The sequence below is a fragment of the Heterocephalus glaber genome, unplaced genomic scaffold (assembly GCF_053883595.1).
Source record: "Heterocephalus glaber isolate CG9 unplaced genomic scaffold, H.glaber_assembly_v1.0 deba00001813, whole genome shotgun sequence".
Taxonomy (NCBI): Eukaryota; Metazoa; Chordata; class Mammalia; order Rodentia; family Bathyergidae; genus Heterocephalus; species Heterocephalus glaber.
Window position 1 is genome coordinate 3,288,835 of NW_028258484.1, and position 27,740 is coordinate 3,316,574.

The window sequence follows — 27,740 nt, forward strand, 5'->3', positions numbered from 1 at the left end:
GAGAGGTGTACCTTTACATAATATATCTTGATTCTTATTTTTTCCCCATTCCCCTGCCCTCCCTTCAATCCCTCCACCTCTCTCTATTTACGAAGACTTTATTTCCATTTTTTCATTTTCTCATATTCCATTCTCTTCTTTCCTTTCCCCTACCCCTACCACTTCCCCTTCCCCTTTGCACCTTTTCTTCCTATTTCACATTATCTATTACACATTTTGATCCTTATTTACACTTTCAGTTTCTCACACCAGAGAAACTATTCGGTATTTACATGTGTGTCAAAAATATGGAATGGTTCACGAATTTGCATGTCATCCTTATGCAGGGGCCATGCTAATCTGTATCATTCTAATTTTAGTATATATGCTGCCAAAGTGAGCTCTGCCTGTATCTCTTCGAAAGGGAAGTTTTCAGATAGTGTTCTGATGAGCAAATGGCATAAATATTTTGAGAAAAGAAAATCGAAGTCTCCTGGGAGGGGCTTTGTTGCCTAGAAACTAAAGTCACTAGAGGCCCACACACTGGCTGCTTGTCCTGCTGGGGGAAGAGGCCTTGGAGGGAGGTGAAAGTGTAGTTTAAGATTTCTCCTGAAGCTACATTCCTTGGAGGGCTGTTTCTAAGGCAAAGAATAGATACAGAAGATTTCCCATGAGGCAGAAGATGGCCCTTTGAATGGAAGCTTACAAAATTAGAGGAATAAGTTCAGTGATACTTCAGAAAAGATGGTCTGGGCATACTACCTGACTTTTTTTCAGTACTAGGTGTGGAACCCAAGATTTCACACATGCTAGGCAAGTGCTGTACGGCTGAGATACCTGCCCCTTGCTCACTTATAAGTTCTCTAAACTGCAGTGTTTTATATGAGGAGTAGATGATTGTCATTGAGTACCTACATATTCAGCAGCTGAACTATTAGATACACAGTAGATATTAACTTCAATGCCATTACTGATATTACCAAGACCAATCCTAATAACACAATCAGCTCTAAGTCTGACCCGGAGTAGGGAGCTTTTGCCAAATAAGAGGTCTTTCAGTGTGAAATTCTCTCTGTTTCTTCCAAGAACACTTTGTGCTGTCCATGCTTTGCAAATAATGTTATATTGACAAGAAGTGTATTTATTCTGTTGAGGAAAAAAGAAACCCTCACCAAATCATTATAACCATAAGCAATTCATATTCATTGAGTGACCATAGTTTGAGATTGATAAAATTCTCCTGAATAGCCATCTTGATTTCAGTCAAACTCCTTTCTAATAGTTTCTATTTTATTTCATTTTATTTTTTTGGGGGGTGGAATGCTGAGGATTGAACCTGACCTTGTGCATGCCAGACAAGTGCACAGCACTGAGCCAAATCCTCAGCCCTTATTTTATTAAAATAAGTTGAATTTTTAATTTAAAACTAGTACACATTTTCTCTCATTCACTTTCAAAGACTCACACCCCTTCCTCCTGAATATCATCACTAGTAAGTTAGGCCAGTTTTCGCCTAACCTTTCCCTATCATGCATCCCCAGGCATATTATTTTTAAACTATATACAATATTGCTATAGTTTGGATCTAGAATGTTCCCCAAGGGTCCATATATTAAAGGCTTGGTCCCCAACCCATGGTGCTATTAGAAGGTGGCAGAACCTTTAAAAGGCGGAGCCTATCAGAAGATCTTAGAGTCATGCCTTAGCCTGATATTCTCTCTTACTGTCCTCCTCTCCTCTTCCTTTTCCTTCTGTCCCCTTCTTTCCCTCCTTCATCCGGTAACCATGGTTCCCTTGCCACACACTTCCACGTATTTGATGTATGGTGGCACCTCAGGACCAATGCATTGGAGCCAATCAACCATGGACTGAAATCTCCAAAACGGCTAGCCAAAATGAACCTTTTCTCTTTTTCAGTTGATTATATCAGGAATTTTGTTACAGTAATGAAAAGGTGACTAATACAAATGTACGGGTAATGGTTCAACAACTTAATGCCATGTGGGCAGGAACTTTATTTTATTCATAGGCTCCATGGAGATATTGGGAAAATAATGAATATTCTCAGGTTGTCAGAAGTGGAGGATTAAATCCCCAGCATTACCAAGTCAAAAATACCTTCTGGGGCTGGGGATTTAGCTCAGTGGTGCCATTGCCTGCCTCGAAAGTGCAAAGTCCAGAGTTCGATCCCCAGTATCAAAAAAAAAAAACCAAAACAACCTTCTGTAATTGCAACCAATAGTAGATTAAAATCTTCCCTTTGCTCTTTCACCTTTTTTAATGTTATGATAGCTCCATTCAAACAAGAAACCTTCATGGTTTCTGGAAAAACAATTTTATATTTGTGCCTTGGAAGGAAATACATACATAGGACATGATGCATCACTTGTAGCAAATGAAATAAAAGGAGTAGTAAACATTTGGGGAAAAAAATCTAAGAAGTGACAAAACAACATAAAAAAAACTCAACAAAAATCTACTTTAAAAAAGCACTTTTAGCACAACGAAATTGAGAAGATGGTATATAGAGGTATCCCATATGCCCCCTGCTTGCCTTACCAATATCCTTAGAACAGTGGTACAATTGCCATAATTGATGAACCTACAGTGGCACAGTATTATCACCCAAATACCATAGTTCTATTAGGATTTACTCTTGGTGGTGTACATTTAATAGGTTTGGGGAGAATATAATGACATGTATCTAACACCATTAGCATACAGAATATTTTCGCTTCTCTAAAAATGTCCTGTGTCCACCTGTTCATCCCTCCCCCCTCACTTACCCCTGGAAACCCATAGTCTTTTTTTCTGTTTTTATAGTTTTGTCTTTCCCAGAATATCCTACAGCTGAAATCACACAGTATATAGACTTTTTAGGTTGGCCTCTTTCACTTAGTAATACATGTAAGTTCCCTCCACATCTCTTCATTGTTTGATAGCTCAAATTTATTAGAATTGAATAAAGTTTCATTGACTGAATGTACCACAGTTCATTTATTCATTCATCTATTGAAGGATATGTTGCTGTGATCATTAATTATTTTTTGGTGAGGTTGTTTTTTGAGACAGGGTCTTACTATACAGCCCCAGCTGGCCTCAAACTCATGGCAATCCCCCTGCCTCAGTCTCCCAAGTGCTAGGATTACAGGCATGTGCTACTATGCCCAGCTGTGATCATTAATTGTGATAGATCAACTAGGTTTAAGAACTGCCTAGCAGATTAGTAAATTCTGAGTGTGTCTGTGGATGACTGACATGTAGGCCAGGAAGCTGAGAGAGGAAGACCTACCCTATATGTAGGAGGTAGCACCAACCAATAAGTTTGTAGTCTGCACAGAATAAAGAGGGAAAGAAGAAGGAAGTGTTTGCCTTCTTTTTGAAAGAGCTTTAGATTTTGCCATTGCCTTTGGATATTTGTCTTCAGTTTCTTCAGCTTTCCAATGCAGGCTTGCACTAATAACTCCACACTGAGCTTCCAGGCCTTTGATCTTCCACTGCTCCTAGATCCTCTGGCTCTCCAGTGTGCAGACAGCCACTTTGGATTCTTCCACCCTTCTATACAAAGGGATTTATTAAGTAGGCTTACAGGATCAGTGGCAGAAGAATCACAATGGCCTACCATATAGGCCTACCTATATATAGGCCACAATGGCCTACATATATATGTATATATATAATATATATTTATATAATTATATATATACTTTATATTTATCCTGTTCCTTTACAGAATGCTAATACAGTTGCTTTGAAGTTTTGGAAATTATGAATAAAGCTCTATAAACATCCATGCATTTTTGTGTGGACTTAAGTTCTACTTATGCCCCAACTTTCACTTAACTCTTTTGGCTAACAGTCTGGTTAGTTTTTAAAGAGATTAGCAAACTGTCTTTCAGAGTAGCTCTTCTGTTTTGCTTTCCCACCAGCAATGAATAAAAGTTCCTGTTGTTCCATGAAAACACACTTTTTAAAAAATCGCTTACCAAATGATGAAGCAAGCACGTGTTTTACTTAGTTATTGGAGATGTAACTTTAAGAATTTACTCAGAAAACAATTTGGCAATGTAATATATATTAGGAATCTTAAACATCTTCATATTTTGACCTAGTGATTCCAGTTTTGGAATTCGTTCTTAGAAAAATAATAAGGAATACAGAAAGAAAAAAATCTTCACTGGAACATTATCTGCAGTAGAAAAACTTAGAAACAATCTGAATGTTGAAATAAATGAAAATTATTAAATAAACTGGAGTACTTTCATATGATGAAATATCATGCAACTATCAAAAATGTTTAAAAATGTGGAGTCAGATGTAGTGGTGTACACCTGTTACTGCAGCACTCTGAGAAGCTGAAGCAGGATGGAGAGTTTGAGCCTAGCCTGGGCAACTTAGCAACTTAGCCAAACCCTGTCTCAAAATAAAAAAGAAAAAGACCAGGGATGTAGTTCAGTGCAAAGGCCCTGTGTTCAATCCTCTGTACCACAAGGAGGGGAAAAAAGTGGAAAATGCTGAAATTGAAATAAATGGAAAAAGATAGCATTGTATGTATTCATAATATTAACTATGTAAAATTTGCATAGAACAATGTGTAGAGAGAAATAATGGTAACAATGAATTGCCTTTGGAGGGCAGGATGATTTTGTTTTGTTTGATTTTTTTCGCAGTACTGGGAATCAAACTCAGGACCTTGCGCTTGTGAGGCAGGCTCAGTGCCACTGAGCTAAATCTCTGGTCCTTATTTTCTTCCTTTTGAGTCAGGGTCTCGTTATGTAGTCCAGGTTAGCCTTGAGCTCACAATGTAGTCCAGACTGGCCTCAAAATCCAGGTGATCCTCCTGCCTCAGCCTCTGTGTGCTAGGATTACAGTTGTGCATCACCATGCCTGGTTTGATTGCTATTTTCTTCCCCCTTTATCTTTTCCCCTCCACCTTACCTCCCCATCCTGGGGTAGGGGTGTCTTTTTTCCTATGTACTTTTTCCCTATGTGTCTTTTTTCCTATGTATTTTAATAAATGATTATATATAATTGTCGTGTTTGGCAAGGGTAGATCCTTATCTAGAGTCCATAAATTTATAAAGAATTAGAGATATAAGTTTAGAAGGGGAAACAAAATCATTTTATTGGAAAGGAGAGAGAAATAGGGAACAAAATCATTTTATTGGGAAAAGGAGAGAAATAAGGAGATAGATAGCTACCTTGTTAGAGTAAGGTAGGGAGCTCGGAGCCAGCACTTGAGGCTCTTTGTTCTTAGCCTCCTTTATTACATCCCAAGAAACAGACTCTCCCCTTTGAGAGTTATAATTTGATTGGCTGTTTTGGGCTCTGAGATCCCTGATTTGGCCATTACCCCTTCCATTGCTTACATGTACATTTTGGATAAGCACTTCTTTGGTCTCTCTTTGTGCTGTCCAGGTGCTTATCTTGTGAGATTCAAAGCCAAGTAAAAAGGCTACATGTGCATTTTAGTGTATTAATCTGGTGAGAAAATAATAAAATACATATGAACTTGTATATAGGTGTGTGTCTAGGTGTTAGTGTATATTTTGTAAACTTTTCTATAATATAGCCCCCTCCCCACTTTGTTTCTTTTGTGCTTAATTGGAGGTGGAGGGAGGAGGGAATTGAGGCCTTGGTAGCCAGGTCTGTTTTTCTTAGCCTCTGTCTCTCTCTGTCTCTGTCTGTCTGTCTCTGTCTCTGTCTCTCTCTTTCCCTCACACACAGGGGTTTAACTGTTTATTTGCCAGAAACCTTACTGAGGCCCTTTAACTTTCCTTAACTCTCCCCCAACTTTCCCTACGTAATTAGAAAATATACAATAATTTTTAAAGGAGTCATGTTGAGAAACCCATATGTATTTATTTTTATCTTTACATCTATACTTACATATAAAATCATTGTACTCAGAAGAGAAAGTACCTAGTTAAAAAGATAAAGGTGCCAAGCAGATCTAGGCTTGAATCTCTGCCAGACTACTTAAATATTCTGTGTAAAATAAATAAAAGTAATAATTTCTAACTCACTGGGATATTATGGTCATGCAGGTAAAGTCCTGGACATAGTTCTTGGCACATAACATACATTTAGTAGATATTAGTTATTTTATTATAGTTATGTGCTATGTACAGGTATTTGTAAATTTTTAGCTAAACAAGTTGATATTTAGGGTACTGACTTATTGAAAGCATTTCTCAGGAAGTAAAGGCTGTGGTTCTGGGATGTCTGGATAGTGCAGGTGGCTGTATTTCTCCTCGCTGTTAAAAATTTGTTTACAGGCCAGACAGCGTCTAGCTTCTTATTAAGTAGGAAATGTTTATGCCCAATTTTGGTGCCGGTGTCTGAGTATTTCTTACATGAAACACTGTCCCAAACTAGTTTCTACTTTTAGCTCAACCGAGGCAAATTTCCTTAAATAACACTAGAACCCTGGCCCTGCCCACTTTTCAGAACCCGGTTGGTCTGACTACTCCGCGGGTTACTTTAACACTTGAGTCTTTTCCGAATTGATTGGCCCGGCAAATCGGAAATCCTTTCGCTTTTTCTAATTGGTCGCGCATGACACATGGGCGTGTCTCGTCGGGACGCAGTGAGAAGTCATTGGAAGATAAAACCGGCATTTCTAGAGATTCCTGCTGTTGCCTAGGTCGCGGGAGGCGGGGCTCCTCACTTCCGCCCTCATTGTCTTTTGCATTGGTCAGATATATCTTCACTCACGGAACTTCGAGTTCATTGGTACATAGGCTCCAGGAGGCGGTGAGTAATTGGTTGGTTGCTGTTCCTGCCCCTGCCCAGACGCCATTTTCCTGCGGGGAGTTGAAATCCTAAAGGCTGAAGTGTTGCTAGTGGTTTTTGTAAAGGTGATCATAACGGCGACAGGTGAGTCGCTTGCTGGAAGGAAGGGACTGCACCACTGAGTACTTACCTGACTGGATTTCATATCCGTCCGCAGTGGAAGACTGCGGAAAGGGACTGAGTTCCGCTGTCCGTTCCCCGCCTTCTGTAGCGCAGGAATGTGGGGAATCGACAGAAGCTCGGGAGGCTCCTCCGTCTGGCCCTCTGCTTTCCCTAGGGCCCACAGATAGCGAGGGACCGGGAGCAGCCTGGCGGCCCAGGCAGGAAGAGCATTCGGCATCCTTTCCAGTTCCAGACGAGCGCCTGCGCGCGCTCACATTGGTCACTTACCTCGTTTGTACCCTTGTGTGGCGCCATCATTTATTTACCCCTTGGACATTGGTGCTTGTAGCAGGGAAGGGTGAGCATCCCCGCGAGGCACTGGGGTTGGCAGCGCCTTACTCCAGTGAATCTCCAGCTGAGCTTAGGGACGTAGTACCTCGAGCACAGGAGTAGGAAGACAAGGAGAGAAAAGCGGGAAAGACAAGGAGGACTGCTGTGTGCTGTTGGCAGGAGCAATCGGGCACCGCCCACCTTAAGGGGAGTCTAATCGGGAAGTACCTTTCCCCTCCTCAGCATGTTTTTTAGTTTGCCTCTTCTGTGAGATTTGTCCTTTTTGCGGAAACAAAGGAATTTGTCGTTTTGTTCCCCGACAAGATTTTGAATACTTCACATCCCTGGACTAGTTTAGACCTGTAATGGGCTTTCTATTAATGATTAAAGCCGCCTTCATTTTTTGGTTAACTCTTCCTTCTTTGTGTAGAAGGGAAATGATGTGCTTTCCCTCTCTGACTGTAGAATGAAATGGACATCGACCGTGATGTTAATACTGTAGGGAACTCTTGAATGTCCGAGGAAGGGCTTTGGAATGTGGTGTCCTCTCTTCCAAGGTCACTGGGGTCGGGATGCATAGCAGATTGGCTGTCCTTGCTGTATCTTGGCGCTTCCTTGAGTAAAGTTTGGTTAGCAATTTAAAAGGAAAAGTATAGTCTCTACAGCAAGTATATATGTATTTTTCTTTTCTTCCTCTTCTCCTCCTTCATCGTACTGGAGATTGAACCCAGGGCCTTCACACTAAGGTATATCCCCAGTTCATTTTATTTTATTTTATTTTATTTTTTTTATTTAGAGAGAGGGCCTCCCTAAGTCATTGAGTTGCCCAGGCAGGGCTCAAACTTGTGACCCTCCTGCCTCAGCCTCCCAGAGTGCTGGGATTACAGGTGTTTGCCACTACACTCGGCTTTTTCTTTTTGAACAATAGCTATCGATTTCCAAGGGATCATTTAGAGTTGTAGACATGATATTACTTTTTTTATTGTAATATCAGGCTAAATTCAAATAGGCTGATCTGTAAAAAGACTACATTTCTTCAAAGCTAATTGACTTTTGTCAGTAAAAGGGCCGAAGACCAAGACCAGACCAGGCCACAACAAGCCTTTATTAGGGGAATAGATCTGCTGGGCTGTCTCTGAACAAAAGAGAGACAAAAAGCAATATGGCCGGGGCAGGGAGAGTCTTTTATAGAGACTGGGGTGGGGTTTGTAGGGGCTGAGGTGGGGTTGAGTGAGGTAGTGACTAGGGAATGGAGGAGCTGGTGATGTCACTAGGTGGTAGGAGGTGAGCGAGTATTAGGTTACTTTCTAGGCAGGAACAGGGGCATACTGGGAAGAAGGGTTTATTCTTTGATGGGAGCAACCATCTTGGCATGATGTCACACAGGAGAGGGGGCAAGGCACGATAGGAAGAGGGCAGCTACTATACATAATAGCTGCTGAGGTAGTGGGAGACCTATCAACTTTATTGCTTTTCTTTATATAATCTACCAGGCATTTGCCTGAGAAATAAAATATTGAACATTTACACTGCTAGAAGACAAAATATAGTAATTACCCTTTAGGAAGTAATGACTGGGAATGGCACAAAGAGAATCTATTCTGATAATCTTTTTTGACCTGGCTATTTAGGTGGGGTTTTTTTGTTTGTTTCTTTCTTTTTTTGGTACTGAGGATCAAACTTGGGACCTTGCGCTTGCAAGGCCAGCGGTGGCACCACTGAGCGAGATCCCCCGCCCTGGGTGTTTTTGGTTGACAAAAATTCATTGAACTTTACAGTTACATGTTTATATCTGTATGTAAATTATACTTCAGTAAAAAGTTTTAAAAACTGGTTAAGAGTAAGGTTATAGTCCCTCCTTGAAGTGGATGTCATGGCATCTTCTCAACTCTTTGCCTGGTAATTTCTCCTAGTAATTTCCAATGCAGTATTTCCTCAACTCTGACATTTCTTAGGTTCTCTTTTTGGGTACTATTGGTATTGTCTGTCAGCCAAAGCAACTGTAATTTCTAAGAGATATTATTTAACCTGACTTAAAGACTTCACTTGATACTGTGTTTAAACAGATTCTCTGCTTCGTAAGTTCTAATTTCAAGAGAGTTTAGAACATGATACAGATATGTGTTGTGTCATTGCTGCTGTATTTAAGATGACTAAAGGATGCCACCATAGTGTGACATTGAAGCTGTGCTTCTATATAGCCCACTTGAATGCTGCAGTAGAAAATAGAATCCCTTTGACAAGATGCACTATTCCTTATTGGCCAAACTGTATAATACTTAACATTATTTAACTTTTACTGGGAGCTACCTCTAATTGAGACCTATAATTTTATGCACTCAAATGTTCCTTTATAATTCAGCAAAGAATAATTATTTGACCTGCTTTTATTTTTATTCAGGTTACAGAATACAGTTACAATGGGGAACATTTTTGAAAAGCTCTTTAAAAGTCTATTTGGAAAAAAAGAGATGCGGATTCTTATGGTGGGTTTAGATGCAGCTGGAAAAACCACCATCTTATATAAATTAAAACTGGGAGAGATTGTGACGACCATCCCTACAATAGGTATGTTAATGACCTGTGGCAATTCCAGTGCACAATTTAGTATGTTATACTTTTACATCTTCTTGTATCACTGAATACTGTATTTCTTTTTGAAACTTGTTTGCTACAAGAGCAAAAACCAGGTTATATATACTTTTATAATTTCTCCTCAGCATCTCTAGTACCTTCCTAGGCTTATAGGGGAATTACATGAACACATTTAGGCTAAGCAAACGTAGCTCTGTCTTTTTGACAACAAAGAAAAAGCTAGTAACAATTTAGAACAGTGATAAGAAGTCTGGCCTCCATTCCCCAGTCAGTGTATGTCCCAGCAGCCCCAGGTGAGAGCTGGGCATCTGCTGCCTCCTCAGTCAGCCTCCATTCCAGATGGCCTCCCTCAATGAACGCATCTCACTCCATCAAATGTGCTTGTACTGTTTAAAGATGGAGTGTGAGTTCTTCTCATCACCGTGGCTCAAGTCAAATACTTGAGATGATGTCCAACTGAAGAAGCTGACAATCTGGCAGCATGGGTGTCACTGCACTGATGCTGGGTTTTACAGGCTTAAGTGATTTGCAAAGGCAGTTTTGACAGAACTTAATCTTTGCCTTGTGAACTGCCGGGGAACCAAACTCTTGAATGAGGATTCACTCTACAGGTTGATAATGTGAATGTTAGTATTGTTCTGGGTGCTGAGTGGGCACAGGACCTAAATAGCTAACTTTCACCCTGGGTAGTAGTTTCAGAAATTGCAGCATTGAAGCAGGAATGGGTGAGAATGTTCATGCATACAATTTGAAAAATGTATTAGTGCCAAATGAAAATAGCACAATCGCTTGGCTTTTTCCAATTGTAAGAATAATACATGCTTCTGTAATTTCATACATACAGAAAAACAGATTTTTAAAATAAGTGTTCTATTAAGATTTTGGTGGATATGTTTGTAAAATCCTATGCGTGCTATTTTCCAGCTTTGCTCTTGACAGTATGTTTGGTTTGCCTTCTATGTCATTTCCTCTCTGGAAGGCTTTTCTGCCTTCTTCCTTTGCCCCTCCTCCCTTTACCTAGTAAGCATCGGCTCATTCTTTTGGTCTCAGTTTGAACAGTATTTCTCAGGGATTCCTTTGCTGATCTTTTGGACCAATTTCATCCTATTCTAAGTTTTTGTAGTAACCTGAAGTTCACAGAAAGTTTAAAAATATTTCTAATTTCTTGTTCAGTGTCTCTGTTCTTCCCAACAATGTAAATAAAGACAGAATCATGTTTGTCTTGTTCATTGACCCCAGAATCAAGCAAAATGCCTGGCACATGTTAAGTGTCTAGTAAATATTGGTGAATGAATCGAATGTTGATATTGTAGTAGATTGTTAAACTAATGGCCCCCAATGAATCATCCCCCACAGGATGCTGTTGAGCAATTCCCTATTAAGAGGAAGCTGAAGTTGGTCACATGACTTACTTTGGCCAGTGAGACACGAGCAAATGTAATTCCGTTAGGGATTTGATGAGTACTGTGGGATTTGCCCACATGGAAAATTGCCGCCGTCAGTGGAGAAAGCTTAGTTGTACTGGAGGATAAAAACCACCTGGAAAGCGACAGGCATGGACCACAAACTGACTCACTAGCAGAGTTCAGCTATGAAAAAAAGCCCAGGCAACCCCACAGAAGAGGTGTTCCCAAGAAATAATGCTTAACCTGAGACCAAAAGAATGAACTAATATTCATCAAAGGAGGAAGGGGCTAAGGAAGATATTGATAGAGGTCAATATCAATTAAAATAAAAAATAGACACTTTTTTTTTTTGTTTTTTTGAGACAGGGCCTCAATATGTAGTCCAGGCTGGTCTTGAACTCACTATGTAGCCCAGGCTGGCCTTGAATGTAATCAAGGTGATCCTCCTGCCTCAGCTTCCCAAGTGCTGAGATTATAGGTATGCATCAGCATGCCTGGCAACATCAAAGTTTAATAAATGGTTAGTATTCTATTATATGGACATATTTTAAATTAATTTGCATTGATGCGTGCTTAAATTATTTACAGTTGTTTTCTTGTAAATGATCCCCAAATAAACACCTTTCACATTTTTGTAAACATGTGCTTTATTCTTTTTCAGTAATTATTAGAGGATGGTTCACTCTGTGAAAACAAGTGTACACATATATACAGATTGGCAGACTGTTTTCCAAAAATGTTGTGCCACCAGTAATAAAAAAAAAGTGCTTATTTCTCCTGGAAATTTGCTGACTTGATAGGGAAAAAACACTGACTTCTATTAGGACTTTTTTTTTTTCTGGTACTGGAGATTCAAGGGCCTTCACACTGGGCTACAACCCTAGACTTTTAAAAATTTTTTATTTTGAGACAGGTCTCACTGAATCATTAAGTTGCCTGGCCTGGGCTTGAACTTGCAGTCCTCCTGACTCAGCCTCCCAGAGAACTGAGATGACAGGCATGTGCCGCTGCACACAGTCAAGATTTATATTATTATACATGAATATATTCAAATGTCCATTGGCCTTTTGTATTTGTTCTTCTGTGACTTGGTTTTGATATTATTCAGCTGTTTTTCTGTTGCAGTGTTTGTCTCGTAATGATCCAGCGAACACTATGGTTCAGGAACAGCTCTTATGTGTTCGTTTTTCTAATTGACTTGTCTTTCTTTTTTGTGTGTGTTTTTTTTCCCACTTTATTAAATTCTTTTATTGGTACATTGTAGGTATACAACACAATTACATTTCTCATTGGGAATTGTACCTTTACATAATGCACCTTGGTTCTTATTTTTTCCCCATTCCTAGCCCTCGCTTCACCCACTCCACCCTCCTCTATTTACATAGACTTTGTTTCCATTTCTCATAATTTTTCCTTTCCCTTCTTTCCTTTCCCCGACCCCTCCCACTACCCCTACCCCTTTGGACCTTTTCTTCCTGTTTTGCATTATCGATTATTCATTCTAATCATTGGTACATTTTAGGTATACAATATAATGACATTCATCATTGGAAATTTGCACCTTTCCATAGTCTCTCTTGGTTCTTGTTTTTCATCCTTGTCCAGCCCTCCCTTCAACCCCTCCATTCCTCCCTATTTACAAAGATTTTGTTCCTATTTTTCCATTTTCTTATATTAATCCCATTCCCTTCTATCCTTTCCCCTAGCCCTCCCACTTCCTTCCCCTTTGCCCCTTTTCTTCCTATTTCACATTACCTATTATACATTTTAGTCCTTATTTACACTTTCAGTTTCTCACACCAGAGAAACTATTTGGTATTTATACATGTGTGTCCTATTTATTTCACTTAAGAGTATTGCCTCAATGTGCATCCACTTAGCTATAAATGTCTCTAATTTCTCATTTTTTATGGCTGAGTTGTACTCCATTTTATAAAAAAAACCACATTTTCTTGATCCAGTCTCCAGTTGATGGGCATTTGGGCTGTTTCCAAGTTTTAGCTATCACAAACTGTGCTGCTATGAACATGGGCACACATATATCATTGTGGTATGATTCTCTTAATTCTTTGGGGAAGATCCCCAGCAGTGGAATAGTGGGGTCAAATGGGACTTCCAGTCCTGGTTCTTTGAGGTATCTCCATACTGATTTCCACAGTGGTTGCACCAGTCTACATTCCCACCAGTAGTAGAGCATGGTTCCTCTTTCCCCACAGCCCCGCCAGCATTTGTTATTGGTTGATTTCATGATAGCAGCCATTCTTTCTGGAGTGAAGTGGAATCTCAGCATTGTTTTCATTTGCATCTCTCGAATGACCAGTGATGTTGAACATTTTTTCATGTATTTATTTGCTATTTCTACTTCTTTATGTGAGAAATGTCTCTTCATTTCAGATGCCCATTTTCAGATTGGGTCTTTAAATTTGGGAGGTCTGATCTTTTTAAGTTCTTTATAGATTCAAGATAGTAGACCTTTGTCTGAGGAAGAGCAGGTGAAGATTTTTGCCCACATTGTGGGCTGTCTCTTCACACTGCTGGTGGTTTCTCTTGCTGTGCAGAAGCCTTTTAATAAGAAGAGATCCCACTTGTTGATTGTTTGTGCTAGTTCATGGGCAACTGAGGTTTTGTTCATAAAATCTTTTCCTACACCGATGTCTTCAAGGGTTCTACCTAACCTCTGCTCCAACTGGTTCAGAGTTTCTATTTTAATATTTAGATCTTTAATCCATTTTGATTTTAGTTTAGTGCATGGTGAGAGATATAGGTCTAGTTTTAATCTTTGGCAAGTTGAAACCCAATTTTTCCAGCACCATTTATTAAAGAGGCTATCTTTCCTCCAGTGAGGGTGTTTGGCTCCTTTATCAAAGATGAGATGGCTGAGTGTGTCTGGCGTTGTTTCTGCATCTTCTAATCTGTTCCACTGGTCCTCAGGTCTGTTTCTTTGCCAGTACCATGCTGTTTTTATCACAGTAGCTTTGTAGTATAGTTGCAGGTTGGGGATTGTGATACCCCCTGCCATGTCTCTGTTACCTAGAATTGCTTTTGCTTTTCTGGGTCTCTTCTTGTTCCAAATGAATTTTTGGATTGTTTTCTCAAGGTCCATGAAGTATGCTGCTGGGCTCTCAATTGGAATTGCATTAAATCTATATAGCAGTTTTGGAAGTATGGCCATTTTCACTATATTAATCCTTCCTACCCAGGAGCAGGGGATGTCTGTCCATTTTCTGATATCATCTTCAATCTCTCTTTTCAGAGTGCCATAGTTTTCAGAGAAGAGGTCTTTGATTTCTTTTGTTAGGTTGATTCCTAGGTATTTCAGGTTTTTGGATGCTATTGTGAAAGGAATTATTTGCCCTATTTCTCTCTCAATGAGTCTGTTATTCATGTAGAGGAAAGCTATTGATTTTTGTGTGTTGACCTTGTAACCAGCTACTTTACTGAATTTGCTTATTAAGTCTAGAAGACTTTTGGTAGAGTTCTTGGGGTCTTCTATATAGAGTATCATGTCATCTGCAAATAATGACAGTTTGACTTCTTCATTTCTTATCTTTATTCCTTTTTTTTCTTTCTCTTGCCTAATTTCCGTGGCTAATGTTTCCAGAACTATATTGAACAAGAGTGGTGATAGTGGACATTCTTGTCTTGTTCCTGATTTTAGTGTGAAGGATTTCAGTTTTTGACCATTTAGTATGATATTGGCTGTTGGTTTTTCATAGATGGCTTCTACTAGTTTGAGGTAGAGACCATCTATTCCAATTTTTTGTGGGGTTTTTTTATCATAAATGCATGTTGGATTTTGTCAAATGCTTTTTCTGCATCTGTGGAGGTAATCATATGGTTTTTGTCCTTGGCTCTATTGATATAGTGTATTACATTGATTGATTTTCGTATATTGAACCATCCCTGCATCCCTGGGATGAATCCCACTTGATCAGGGTGTATGATCTTCTTAATGATCTTCTGCATTCTCTTTGCCATTATCTTATCAAGGATTTTTGCATCTATGTTCATTAGTGAGATTGGCCTATAGTTCTCCTTTTCAGTTGGGTCTTTCTCTGCTTTGGGGATCAAGGTGATGCTTGCTTCCAGAAATGAATTTGGGAGTATTGCTTCCCTTTCAATTTCATTGAAGAGTTTCAACAGTAGTGGCAGCAGTTCCTCTCTAAATGTCTTGTAGAATTCAGCAGTGAAGCCATCAGGACCCGGGCTTTTCTTAGTTGATAAGTTTTTAATTACATTTTCAATTTCATTGGTTGATATTGGGTTGTTCAGAATTTTTAGGTCTTCTTCATTCAACTTTGGTAATTCATATGTATCTAGGAATCTATCCATTTCTTCTGTGTTGTCCATCTTATTGGCGAATAGGTTCTGGAAGTAGGTATTGATGATCCTCTGGATTTCTGCTGGGTCTGTTGTCATTTCACCCTTTTCATTCCTAATTGCATGGATTTGGGCCTTTTCTTTCCTTTTACTGACGAGGTTGGCTAAGGGTTTGTCAATTTTGTTGATTCTTTTGAAGAACCAACTCTTGGCTTCATTGATTTTTTGTATCGTTCTCTTAGTCTCCATTGCATTGATTTCTCCTCTGATCTTTATAATTTCCTCCCTTATATGAGCTCTGGGGTTGTCCTGTTCTTCTTTTTCTAGAAGCTTGAGGTGCAGCATCAGGTTGTTTAATTGGGCTCGTTCTGTTTTCCTAATATGCGTATTCACTGCTATGAATTTCCCTCGTAAGACTGCTTTCATTGTGTCCCATAGATTCCGATATGTTGTATTGTCATTGTCATTGAATTGAAGGAACTGTCTGATTTCTTCTTTAATTTCCTCTGTGACCCATTGGTTATTCAGAAGTGTGTTGTTCAATTTCCACGTGTTTATGAAATTTTTTGAGTTTCTTTTGCTATGGCTCTCCAATTTCATCACTCTGTGGTCTGATAATATACAGGGGATAAGTTCAATTCCTTTGCACTTACTTAAACATGTTCTATGTGTGAGTATGTGGTCTATTTTGGAGAATGACCCATGTGCAACTGAGAAGAATGTGTATTGTGATTTTGTGGGGTGGAAGACTCTGTAAACATCTGTTAAGTTCATTTGCTCAAGAGTTCGATTGAGTTCTAGTATTTCATTGCTTATTTTTTGTCTAGTTGATCTATTTGTGACAGTGGGGTGTTGAGGTCCCCCACTACAATCGTATTAGTGCATATATGACTTTTCACGTCCGTTAGTATTTGTTTTATATAGTTGGGCACACTAGTGTTTGGTGCATAGATATTTATGATTGTCATCTGTTCTTCTTGGATTCTTCCTTTACAAGGATGTAGTGTCCTTCTTCATCTCTCTTAATCAGTGTTGGTTTGAAATCTACTTGATCTGCAAAGAGGATAGCTACTCCTGCTTTTTTTTGGGTTCCTATCACATGGAGTATTGTTTTCCACCCTTTAACTTTCAGTCTGTGAGTTTCATTTTGAATTAAATGTGTTTCTTGTATGCAGCATATTGTTGGATTTTGCTTCTTGACCCATTCTGCCAGTCTATTTGATTGGTGAATTGAAACCATTAACATTGATGGTTATAACTGAAACGTATTGACTTGTCTTTGCCATGACGTTTTCTTTTTGTTGGGTTCTCCCCCTTTACATTTAATTTCTTGTCCTGTCAGATGGGTTCATTCTGCTTTGCTTCCTGGGGTTGTGACCCTCAATGTCTGTTCCTAGGATATTGTGTAAAATTCTTTGGAGTGCTGATTTGGTATTCACGAAGTTCCTAAAGTGCTCTTTGTCATGAAAGTATCTTATTTCTCCATCAATTTTGAAAGATAGTTTTGCAGGGTACATCAATCTGGGTTGGAGGCTATTTTCTTTTAGGGCTTGGAATATGTCACTCCAAGCTCTTTTTGCCTTGATGGTTTGTGTTGAGAAGTCTGCTGTGATTCTGATGGGCTTTCCTTTGTATGTGCTTTGTTTCTTTTCTCTAACTGCTTGTAGAACTTTGTTCTTCTGTTGAGTTTCTGGAATCTTAACAATTATATGCCTATGTGTAGATTTTTTTTGATAAAGGCTATTTGGAGTCCTATATGCCTCACTTGTCTGTATGTCAAGCTCTTTTCCCCTGCTTGGGAAGTTTTCTGCCATTATTTCTGTGAAGAGAGTTTTTTAAGTCAACTGCACTCTCTCCTCTTTCTTTATTGACTCCAATCATTCTTATGTTATTCTTCTTTGCATCATCTAGCAGCTGCTGGATTGATTTCTCATGTTCCCTTATAATTTTGAAGCAATTTTTCTTTTCCTGGTCACTAATTGCAATCTTATCTTCTATATCTGAAATTCTGTCCTCACATTGGCTCATTCTGCTGTGTAGACTTTCAATGGAGTTTTTCATGTCCTGGAAATCTATTTGCATCTGTTTCATGGATTCCATTTGTTTCCTATGTTGGGATTCCATCATGTTCCTGAGCTCCTCTCTAGATTTATTAATCATGTCTTGCACTAGGGGCACAATTTCTCCTGTTATCTGAGAAATTGTTTCTGATTTCATTTTTTCCAGATCCCCTTTTGTTGCCAGTGCAGTGGATCCAGGTGGTTGAGTATCAGAGTGTTCCATCTCATTTCCCTTTGAGGTTGCTGTAGGTGATCTGGAAGTCTGGTTTTGAGACTTATTTATGTGTTTTCTCATTTCCACTGGGGGTGGCTGTTGGCACCTGCACGGATTACCTCCTCTGATCTGGGAGAGGTGGGACAGGGGCCGGGAGCAGTGGTAGGGATGGTGGGCCAAAAGCCCTTTCCTATGGTCTGGGAGCAGTGGGAGGGATGGTGGCTTGGAAGCCCCTTCCTCTGGTCCAGGAGCAGTGGGATGGCGGCTTACAAGCCCCTACCTCTGGGCCGGGAGCAGTGGGAGGTATGGTGGCCCGGAAGCCCCTTCCTCTGGCCAGGAGCAGCGGGACAGAAAGTGGCCCAAAAGCCCTTTCCTCTGGGCTGGGAGCAGCAGGAGGGATGGTTGCTGGGAAGCTCCTTCCTCTGGACCAGGAGCAGTGGCACGGCAGCTCAGAAGCCCCTACCTCTGGGCCGGGAGCAGCGGGACTCAGTACCGTGGTCTGGTGGTCTGGTGTCCTCTGTGTCTTTGTAGTGTGGAACCAGGTGGCTCTACAGAGGAGCGCGAGGGGGGGTGTCCAGTGGATTGTTGCAGACTTGCCTGTGTGCAATGGGCTGATTCAGTGTTGGTGTAAGGAAAGACTGCTCAGAATTTTAAGCCTCATTTCCGGTTTCCGGGGTTTCTGCGCCCTCCCAGGAATCTTCGACACCTGCAGGCCACCGGGCGACTGAGGATACGAGGCAGTGATCTGAACCTCTGGCCAGAGAACACCAAATCCCAAGATAACCTAATTGACTTGTCTTTCAAACTTGTTTTTTCTGCATTTTGCCACAGGATAATTTTAAGTTATTAGGTATCCAGATTTACAATTTGTTAGTTTTGATAACATTTTGAGGAAATTTTTCTTCTTCAAAATCATAAAAATATTCACCATTTTTCCTGCTAACTTTATGGAGTTTTAAATTTTTAATGAAACAAAAATTTTATCCATTTAGAATATATTTCGGTGTTAGGAGTAATGTATGGGTTTGGTTATCATTTTCATGTGTGTAAGCCAGTGCTATCCAACAGCATTCTCAGTGTTTATGGAAATATTTTGTGTGTCCCTGTCCAGTGTGGTCACCAGTAGCTATAAGTGACTGTTAAATACTTGTGTCTTAGTTACTTTCTTGTTGTTGAGGCACAAGACCTAACACAAGCGACTTAAAGGAAGAGAGGTTCATTTTGACTCACATTTCGGTCCATAGTCAGCTACCTCCAAGGCAGGACAGCATAGCACAGGGGCTTGTGTCTATAAAGGGGAGAGTGGGCAGGGGAAAAGAGGAAAAGTGGCCAAGGGAGTTAGGCTATTTCAACAATGAAAGCTAGAAATGACAGTCTACTGAGTTAGGGTTAGTATTAGGTACCCAGGAGAATGAATTGGTAAGGTATGGTAATGGGATTTTGGATGTGAAAGAGTTGGAAGTGTCAGGGATGCCTCCTAGGTTTTCATTCTGTAGAATGAAGTTAATGAGGGGATAACTAGTAAAGGTGCAGGTTGAAGGGGTGAGGATCTTAATCTCTGATTTTGAAAGGTTGCCTTATTTGAGGTTGTGGAGACATCTAACTGAAGGTGTTGGATTAGGAACCTCTGAAATCAGAACAGAAGTTTGGGTTGGAGGATATACCACATTTCTCAGAAAATAAGACTAGGTCTTATATTAATTTTGCTCCAAAAGACGTGATGGGGCTTATTTTCAGGGGAGTATCTTATTTTTTTTCATGTAAAATAATCTTTATTTATTCATGTCAATAATCTACATTTATTCATTACAAAAATCTACATCTGCATCAAATACAGTCTTGTCATCTTCTTCTGGAACATCATCATAATTCTCCAATCCCCAAATTCAGGCCTGAATTTCTTATCTTGTAGTGCATTAGCAACACAGCTGTCAGTGATTTTATCCCATGAATTCTTCACTCAAGTCACAACCTTTTATAGGTGAGGCTTCACAAAGTTTCCATTAAATCAAGTGTTCATTTACCTATAATCCCAGCACTCAGGAGGCTGAGACAGGAGAATCACAGTGAGCGCGGCTAGCCTGGGCTACATAGTGAGTTCAAGACCAGTCTGAACTGCATGGTGAAACCCTGTCTCAAGAAACCAAAAATACCCCCTGTTGTGGCTTGTATCTAGATGTCCTCCCAAAGCCTTATGCAGCCTTTTTCACAGGTGGCTGAATCTGGAATATGTGATGCTGGGATTAAGGGCATGTGATTACTAAACCACTACATGTGAGTGATTGGTTTGGCACCACTTTAATCCTGGTAGTCTGGATGGGATAAAAGGGGGAGAAAGACACTGTTAAGGTCCCTTGCTGCTTTTGCTACTGTGTGGGCGCCATCAACTGTTTCTCCTCTGCAATGGCCCTCTTACCATGCGCCACCCTGCCTTGGAGCCACCTGATTAGGGACTGAAACCTCTACAAACTGTGAGCTAAATAAACCCTTTCCCCTTTAACTTTGGGTGTCAGGTATTTCGTTTCAGCAACAAGAGAAAAGTAACTAACACAGATTCCTAAAATCAAGTGTTAATGGAAGACTTAAGAGATGGGAGTGGCAACAAATGATAGTTAAGAGTTATGGTCTACACAAAAGCGACAAAATGTTGCAGGCACCAAAGTTCAGAAGTTTCTTTATTTCACACAAGTGCATTAAAGACATCCATTACAACACACAACATACTGTGCAGCAGACATCCCTGCCCAGTACTAGCGGGCTATAAGTGGCACATGCTTTTTGCTTTCCATAGTTCAGCTATATTGTTTTATATCAGGAATCAGACCAAAGCCCCTTGTGACTCAAATGGGCATGTCTGATGGCAGACTGGGTGACTGTAGCTCTTCCTCCAGTGGCTGCCACAGAGACCTACAACCTGGTCTGTGAAGTGGCAGGGCTTTGGTGAGTTATGTACAGCTAAGGTCAGTGTGACCCCAATTAAAATCCTTTCCCCTGAATTATGCCTTCTCACTGACCCGATGGGTTGCTTGCTAATTGTACCTGGTCCCAGTACCTGTTTGTTCTATCCAAGCAAGATAAGCAGTGTCTCTTCCCTTACAGCCCTGCTTGGTGCTATTGTGCCAGTTGTTTGGCCCTATATCACTAGTAGATGTCTTCAAAGCATGCCCTGCTCACTTTCTTTCCATGCTTATAATCAATAAATACTGGATATCCTTGTGGGCTTTTGTCATTGCTGCCCGGAGCAGCACCAATCAGCCCCAAGACCCAGCTCTTTCTGTCTTGTTTCTTTATTTATTCTTATTAGCTTTGTGTTGTATTGCCTCATAGGAGACCAGGACCCACTGCAAAAGTCTGGTAATGTCCCCTTTCCTTTTCCCTATAATATTGAATTATAAGGATTTATATTCGACACAACCATATCCATTTGTTACCAAGTGTGCACATGTTATTTGTGTGTCTACCCTGATTGGTCATTTACGTCTTGAGTTCATCTGTTTACATAGGAGTGTATCTCTCATCAAAGGCACCTGCTTGGGTATTTACAAATAATTATAATTTTTATTATAATTTATTTTAAGAATGTCAATATTTATTTATATTTGATTATATATTAATATTATTTTATAATACATCCATCGTGTGTTGCAATGGATGTACTAAGTGCATCCATCTGGCTGACAATCTTAACTGGGGCTTATTTTTGGGGTAGGGCATATATTATGAACATTCTGAAAAATCATGCTACAGATTATTTTCCAGTTAAGTTATTTTCAGGAAAACTTGGTAATTATAAAGATCAGAGCAGAAATCAATGAAATTGACACGCAAAAAATACAAAGAAACAATGAATCAAAGAGTTGGTTCTTTGAAAGGATAAACAAAATAGATAAACCATTAGCCAATCTTACCCAAAAAAGGAGAGAAAAAGCTTAAATCATTGGAATTAGAAATGCAAAAGGTACACGGGGGATTTATCTCAGTGGTGCCTCGCCTGCCTCGCCCACCTCGCCCATGCAAGGTCCTGAGTTTGATCCCCAGTACCCCCGCAAAAAAACCAAAACCAAAAAAATGCAAATGGTGAAATCACAACAGGCATTGCTGAAATAAAAAAGATTATTAACAGCAACTTTGCATACTTATTCACCAATAGTTTGGAGAAAGCAGAAGAAATGGATAGATTCCTATATACTTACTAAACTGAACCAAAAATATTTTAAAATCTTGAACAGTCCAATAACAGGCAGTTAAATTGAAGCAGTAATACTGGCTAAGAAAAGCCTTGATCTGGATTCACTGCTAAATTCTCTACAAAAACTTGAGGGAAGATCTAACACTAATACTCGTTAGCTCTTTAGTAAAATTGAAAGAGAAAGAGTATTTCCAAAGTCATTCCTGGAAGCTTCCATTAACCTGTTTCTAAAACTAGACAAGGATCCAAGCTGGTGTGGTAGTACACACTTGTAATCCCAGCACTATTCAAGCCAACCTGGGGGCACAGTGAGTTCAAGGCCAGTCTGATCTACATAGGGAGACCCTGTCTCAAAACAAAAGAACCAGACAAGGATACAAGCAAAAAGGAGAGCTATAGACCAGTCTCTTTACTGAATATATATGCAGAAATCCTCAACAAGATACTAGCAAACAGAATGCAACAAATCATCAAAAAGATCATCAGAAAAAAAAAAAGATCATATCATGAATAAGTAGGCTTCATCCCAGGGATGCAAGGGGATGGTTCAACATACTCAAACCAATAAATGTAATACATCATGTAAATAGTAACAAGGACAAAAATCCTATGATCATCTCAATAGATGCAGAAAAACCCTGTGATAAAATTCAATACCTTCCATGATAAAAATACTGAAAAAATAAACATAGAAGGACCTTATCTCAATCTGATAAAAGTCATTTATGATATCTGCCACCTGCCTTGAAAGCGCAAGAGTTCAATCCCCTGTACCAAAAAAAAAAGTCATTTATGACAAGCCTACTGGCAAAATCATATTAAGTGGGGGAAGACTGAAAGCTTTTCCTCTAAAATCAGGAGCAAGACAAGAATGTCTAGTCCCTGAAACATTAGCAAGAGCAGTTAGGCAAAAAAAAAAAAAGGATATGTATAGGAAAGGAAGAAGTCAAATTATCATTTATAGATGATATGATTCTCTACGTAGAAGACGCCAAAAGTTCTACCAAAAGACTCTTAGAATTAATAACTAAATTCAGTAATGTAGCAGGTTACAAAAACAACACAAAAATCAGCATCGTTTCTGTACACTGAGAAATTAGGAAAAAAATACCATCCACAATAGCACCAAGAAAATGTAAGTACATGGGAATTAACCTAACTAAGAAAATGAAAGACCTCTACAATGAAAACTACAGTATTCTGAAAAAAAAAAAAATGAGGACATCAGAAAGTGGAAAGGTATCCTATGTTCCTGAATAGGCAGAGACAGTATAGTCAAAATGACTATACTTCCAAAATTGATTCACAGATTTAATGCAGTCTCAATCAAAATACCAATAGCATTCTTCACAGAACTTGAGAAAACAATCCTAAAATTCATGTGGAATTAGAAGAGACCCAGAATTGCATGAGCAAAGCAGGAGACATCACAATCCTGGACTTGAAGTTATGTTACAAAGCTGTAGTGATGAAAACCATGTAGTACTGGCATAAAAACACGTGAGGATCAGTGGAACAGAATAGAGGATGCAGAAACAATTCCAAGCACATTCAACTATTTGATCTTTGACAGAGGGCCTAAAAAGATAAACTGGAGAAAAGATAGCCACTTTAATAAATGGTGGTGGGTAAACTGGCAATCCACATGCAGAATATTGAGTCTTGGGCCATATCTCTCACTAATGTACTAAGCTAAAGTCAAAATGGTTCATAGAACTAAATGTTAAAATGGAAAAACTTAACCTGGTGGAAGATAAAATAGGTAATACTCTTGAAGTCATGAACAGGACCCCAATTGCATGAGAAATAACATCAAGAATCAACAAATGGAATCATATCAAAAAGCTTCTGCACAGCAAAAGAAACAACCAACAGAATAAAAAGAAAATCTACAGAATAGGAAGTAATTTTTTTGGATGTTCCTCTGACAGAGGACTGCTACCTAGAATAAAGAACTCAAAATACTAGACTCCCCAATGTAAAATTCCCAATCAGAAAATATACAAGTGAAACGAATAGACATTTCAAAGAAGAAGTACAAACAGCCAATAAACACATGAAGAAATGCTGTTAGAGAAATACAGATTAAAACAATTCTGAGGGCCAGGGATTTAGCTCAGTGGCACAACACCTGCCTCGCAAATGCAAGGTCCTGAGTTCAATCCTCGGTACCACAAAAACAAAAAAATAAAAACAACAATGCAGAGATTCCATTTTACCCCACAATGAGTGGCCATCATCAAGAAATCAAATAACAAGTGCTGGCAAGGTTGTGGGTAAAAAGGAACCCTTCTGCATTGGTAGTGAGTATGTAAACTTGTACAAGCGCTATGGATATTCCTCAAAAAACTAAAACTAGGAATTCCATTTGACCTAGCTGTTCCCCCTTCTAGGTTATCTTCCTGAAGGTGTTAAAGATATCATACTAAGTGATGTACACCCATGTTTATAGCTGTGCGATTCATAGTTGCTAAATCTTGGAAACAGCCTTGTATATCCATTAACAGATGAGTGGATAAAGAAAATGTATTTACACACACTGGAATACTACTTTACTATAAAGAAGGATAAACTTATGTCATTTGTAGGAAAAAGGGGTACATTTTGAGATCACGGTATTAAGTGAAGTAATCAGACATACAAGCTTAAATATTCCATAGTTTCTTTTATGAGAAACCCAATATATAAATAGAGAACAAAATAAAGATAATTGAAAGTAGGGAGATAAATCTTCCTCAAATGGAAAGGGGATCAGGGATAAAGGGAGGGGGGAAGAGGAAAGGGAAAGGGGTTGAAAAAAGGAATTAAGATGTGTTGTGCATATGTTTCAACTCCACACAGAAATATAAACCTGTACTGCAAACATGTACTAATAAAAATAAAAGAATGGTAGCAGGTGAAGATGTGGAATCAAGGAAGGGATTTAAAAAAAAAATTGTAAGAGACTTAGGCATCTTGAGAAAAGGTTGGAGATATTTGAATGGAGGACAGGATAACAATAGTAAAAGGTTTTAGACAACCAAGGTGTATTTGTTGGATTCAGCACATAGGTGGAGGAAATTGGCATAGCTAGTTGTCCCCATCCATTGTTCCAACATGAAGAAAGAAAAATGTGGGTAAAGATGTAGCTAAGTTTTTACATCATGTGGTGGGAAGTGGAAGTCTGTTCCATAAATGACTTCTCTTTTCTCTGAAGAATACTATAAAGTCTTGTGCTGAGACAGAAGGGAGATGAATTGCTAGAAACTGGAAAGCTTGGTTTGAGATACCAAGCATGATGAATGGCAGAATAAGCTAGCACATTCTCTTTGTAAGCTATAGATTTTTGACTAGCAAACTGTTTTATAAGTTAAAAAGTACTATGGAAATGTAAGTTGAAATGACTTTAAATTGAACAGCAAAAATCATTGAAAAGTTTTTTCCATCTTCCCAATTTAGGCTTCAATGTGGAGACAGTAGAATATAAAAATATCAGCTTCACAGTCTGGGATGTTGGTGGCCAGGACAAAATCAGACCTTTGTGGCGACATTACTTCCAGAACACCCAAGGTAAAGGTTGAAATTGTGGGTCTTATATGTGTCTGAAGATGGGTGGTTGAAGTGATACTGGGTGCTCTGCTTTATTTGGACTGTCAGTCATTCCCTGTCTTTCGCTAGCCTCCTTACCCTTACTGGGAAGGTATCTTTGAAATATAATTCGCGTGCTCCTCCTAGAAAAGGGACTTGGGCTTTGACTTCTCTTAATCCAGAATAGTTAGAAGATGGTTACTGCACCTTGATGAATTTCATCTTTTGGTTAATGAGAATAATGTGTGCCTTAGATGAAGTACGAGTTTTTGAAGAATTTAAATTCAGTTAACTGCTTTAAACTTGTTGAGAATATCTGAAGATCTTGCTTCCAGAGAAAAAGAGATGAGTAAGGATGATCAGAACCTCAAATTCCAAATCTCAAATCCTGGCATCTTGTGTGGCCTCTCTCCTTCCCTGCTGCTCTTCTGTTTTACACATACATGATGCAGGAATATCTCAAAACATCACCTTATTTTTTTTTTATCATAGGTTTCTTAAAACTAAGAGTTTTATTGTAGTCACTCATGAATTTATGTGTTTTCATTGGCTATATTTTGGATAAATCAGACTTTATTGAGTATTGCCTATTAAGATACTCAAACTGTTCACCTTATTTTTATACCCTGATTCTCATGTGCAGTCTTCACCATATGGCATCCATAAATTACTCATTTTAGAGTTTACTTGGAATTTTGAAGATTGCTGCTGTTGCTGCTGTTTTCATTCCATATGTTTGGTGGTGAAGCCTTACATTTGTCAGTCATTCCAGACCAAGCACTCAAGGCATCCATCCCTTTTTATCTTATGTCATTCCTTTAGCTGTTACCTTTGGCCCTTAATTCTTCTTTTTTTTTTTTTTTTTCAGTTTGTCCCTTAATTCTGTTTACAGTTATCTTCTCAGCCTATTGATATTAGAATGTCTTTCTTCAGTTCAGTGCAATTTTAAAAGCATTTTCTAGTGGAAAATTTAAAACAAATATGAAGAAAGAAAGGATAACACAATGAACCCCATATATCATCACCCATCCTTTGTAGTTATTGGCACTTTGCCTACCCAAATGTGATGCCTTTTACACGTACATCTTTCAGCATTCATTTATAATACAGCCTTTGGTTGTCTTTGTAAGCATGATCTCTTTGTAATATCATTCCTAAAGTTAATAATTCTGTTTTATCTACTACTCAGTCCTTACTCAAGTTTCCCATTGTGTCAGATGTAGCTTTTCTGTGTTTGATTTATTCACATCAGGATCAGAGTGCACGTGCTGTATTTTGTTGTTCTGTCACTTTAGTCTCTTACTCTGCAACAGTTCCTTTCTCTTTTTTTCTACGCCATAATTTTTGGTTAAATGTTTATCGTGTATTCTGGATCTGGCTGATTTATTTAATATAGTGACATTTGTTTATCTATGTATGGATTTCCACTAAACCGGTAGCATGCGATAGAGGCTTGATTAGATTCCAGTTCTTTGTGGAGCAAGAATACTTCATAATACTGTGTTATATCACATCCTAACACAGAAGTTTGGTTATCATACTTAAATTCATTTTTCTTTTTTAAAAAACTTTTTTTTGTGTGGGTTTTTTTCTTTTGATATGGTCTTGCTGTGTAGTTCAGGTTGGCCTTGAACTCATGGTAATCCTCCTGCCTCAACCTCCCGAGTGCTGGGATTACAGATGTGCACCACCACACTCTGCTTAAAAAACTTATTGTGATAAAATACATATAGTATAAAATTTACCAGTTTAGTCATTCTTAAGCATACAATTCAGTGGCATTAAGTACACTTAATTTTGTAAGTGACACTGTCCATTTCCAGAACCTCATCACCCCCAGCAGAAACTCCATACTCAGTAAGCAATAGCTGCCATCCTCCTACCTTCACCACCTAGTGACTTTTCTTCTCCTTTCTGTCTGTGCACCTCCTTCTTTTGGATATTTTATATAAGTGGAATCATAGTAATTGTCCTTTTGTGCCTAGATGTCTGGCTTCTTTTACTTAGCATTATGTTTTCAGAGTTGTCCATACTGCAGTATGTATGAGAATTTCATTCTTTTTATGACTGAATAATATTGCATTGCTTAGAGATAGTACATTTTGTTTGTGTATTGATGGACACTTGGGTTGACCCTACCTTTAGGCTATTATAAATAGTATTGCTGTCAACATTCATGTACA

At 39.0% G+C, this 27,740-nt stretch overlaps 1 protein-coding gene and 1 non-coding gene across 3 annotated transcripts in view; one reads left to right on the forward strand and one right to left on the reverse strand.

The window, feature by feature from the left end:
• Positions 1-281: 281 nt before the first annotated feature.
• Positions 282-383, reverse strand: LOC147820665 (U6 spliceosomal RNA). Its single transcript, XR_015448361.1, has one exon. It is a non-coding gene; the product is annotated as a U6 spliceosomal RNA (small nuclear RNA).
• A 6,274-nt stretch (positions 384-6,657) lies between these two features.
• Positions 6,658-27,740, forward strand: part of LOC101723462 (ADP-ribosylation factor 2) — a 39,146-nt gene continuing 18,063 nt past the window's right edge. The window contains exons 1-4 of one of the 2 annotated variants that reach the window (XM_021247529.2): positions 6,765-6,858; positions 7,927-7,952; positions 9,608-9,774; positions 25,429-25,539. In XM_021247529.2, the coding sequence (XP_021103188.1) occupies positions 9,627-9,774; positions 25,429-25,539 (259 nt within the window). In that variant the 5' untranslated portion in view covers positions 6,765-6,858; positions 7,927-7,952; positions 9,608-9,626. Of the gene's footprint in view, positions 6,859-7,926; positions 7,953-9,607; positions 9,775-25,428; positions 25,540-27,740 lie in introns of both variants that reach the window. The other variant, XM_004868668.3, reaches the window with a different exon arrangement.